The following is an 877-nucleotide window of genomic DNA, read 5'->3' as shown; positions in this document are numbered from 1 at the left end:
GATCTATCCATCCATCCACCCATCCAACCATCCATCCATCCATCCATCCATCCATCCATCCATCCAGCACTCACTGGTGCCTGCCTCCTGTCAATGTCTGGGACTAGTGTTGGGAAGCATCGCTGGGTAGAACTCTGGGTTTACATCCATATGGCTGTTGTAATTTCAGATGTGATTAGGGAAAGCAGGGTTTGCCTAGAGTCTCCCAGTGAGGCCTGAGGGCATATGCTCAGAAGTAGAGCATTTCTAAAATTCTCCCACTAAGGGGCTGGAAGCTAAGGTAACTGTAGAGTGCCTGTTCCAGAATCCTCTAGTGAGGATCTGAGGTGTGAGTCAGTGGCAAGGTGCTTGCTTGCCTAGAATCCNCGAGGAGGGCCAAAAGGTGTGACTCAGCTGTAGAGCCCCTGGCCAGCATANACCAGACTCGGTTTCCATTTCTAGCACCGCAAATAGAGGAATAGATAGNCTGACATGAGGAGAATGGTCCTGCCTGCTAGGTAGGCCACCCTCCACAGACAGCATTGTCTCTTCCTAGCTGCCCCCAGCATCACCTGCCCAAAGCAGTACAAGCGGTCAGGCACTTTGCAGAGCAACTTCTGTTCCAGTAGCCTAGGTAAGCCTCTATCCTGCCCTTCTGACTTCCTGTACCCTCACCGGAGCCCAGTCCCGGCAGCTGACTCTNCATCTCTCACNGACATCTTGCTACAGTGGTGACGGGAACAGTGAAGACCATGGTCCGGGGCCCTGGGGAGGGNCTCACTGTCACCATCAGTCTCCTTGGTGTCTACAAAACCGGAGGACTGGACCTACCCTCTCCGCCCACTGGCACCTCTCTGAAGTTGTATGTGCCCTGCAGGCAGATGCCCCCCATGAAGAA

At 53.7% G+C, this 877-nt stretch overlaps 1 protein-coding gene across 1 annotated transcript in view; it reads left to right on the top strand.

The window, feature by feature from the left end:
• The window catches only part of Pcolce (procollagen C-endopeptidase enhancer), a 6,499-nt gene extending 5,628 nt beyond the window's left edge, over positions 1–871 (top strand). The window contains 3 exon segments of the mRNA XM_021186910.2: positions 536–613; positions 709–797; positions 799–871. Of these exon segments, the coding sequence (XP_021042569.1) occupies positions 536–613; positions 709–797; positions 799–837 (206 nt within the window). The 3' untranslated portion in view covers positions 838–871.
• The last annotated feature ends 6 nt before the right edge of the window (positions 872–877 follow it).

This window comes from Mus pahari, chromosome 23, assembly GCF_900095145.1.
Source record: "Mus pahari chromosome 23, PAHARI_EIJ_v1.1, whole genome shotgun sequence".
Classification (NCBI taxonomy): domain Eukaryota; kingdom Metazoa; phylum Chordata; class Mammalia; order Rodentia; family Muridae; genus Mus; species Mus pahari.
Note: the sequence above shows the minus strand (reverse complement) of the source record. Positions and strands in the feature narration are given on the sequence as shown.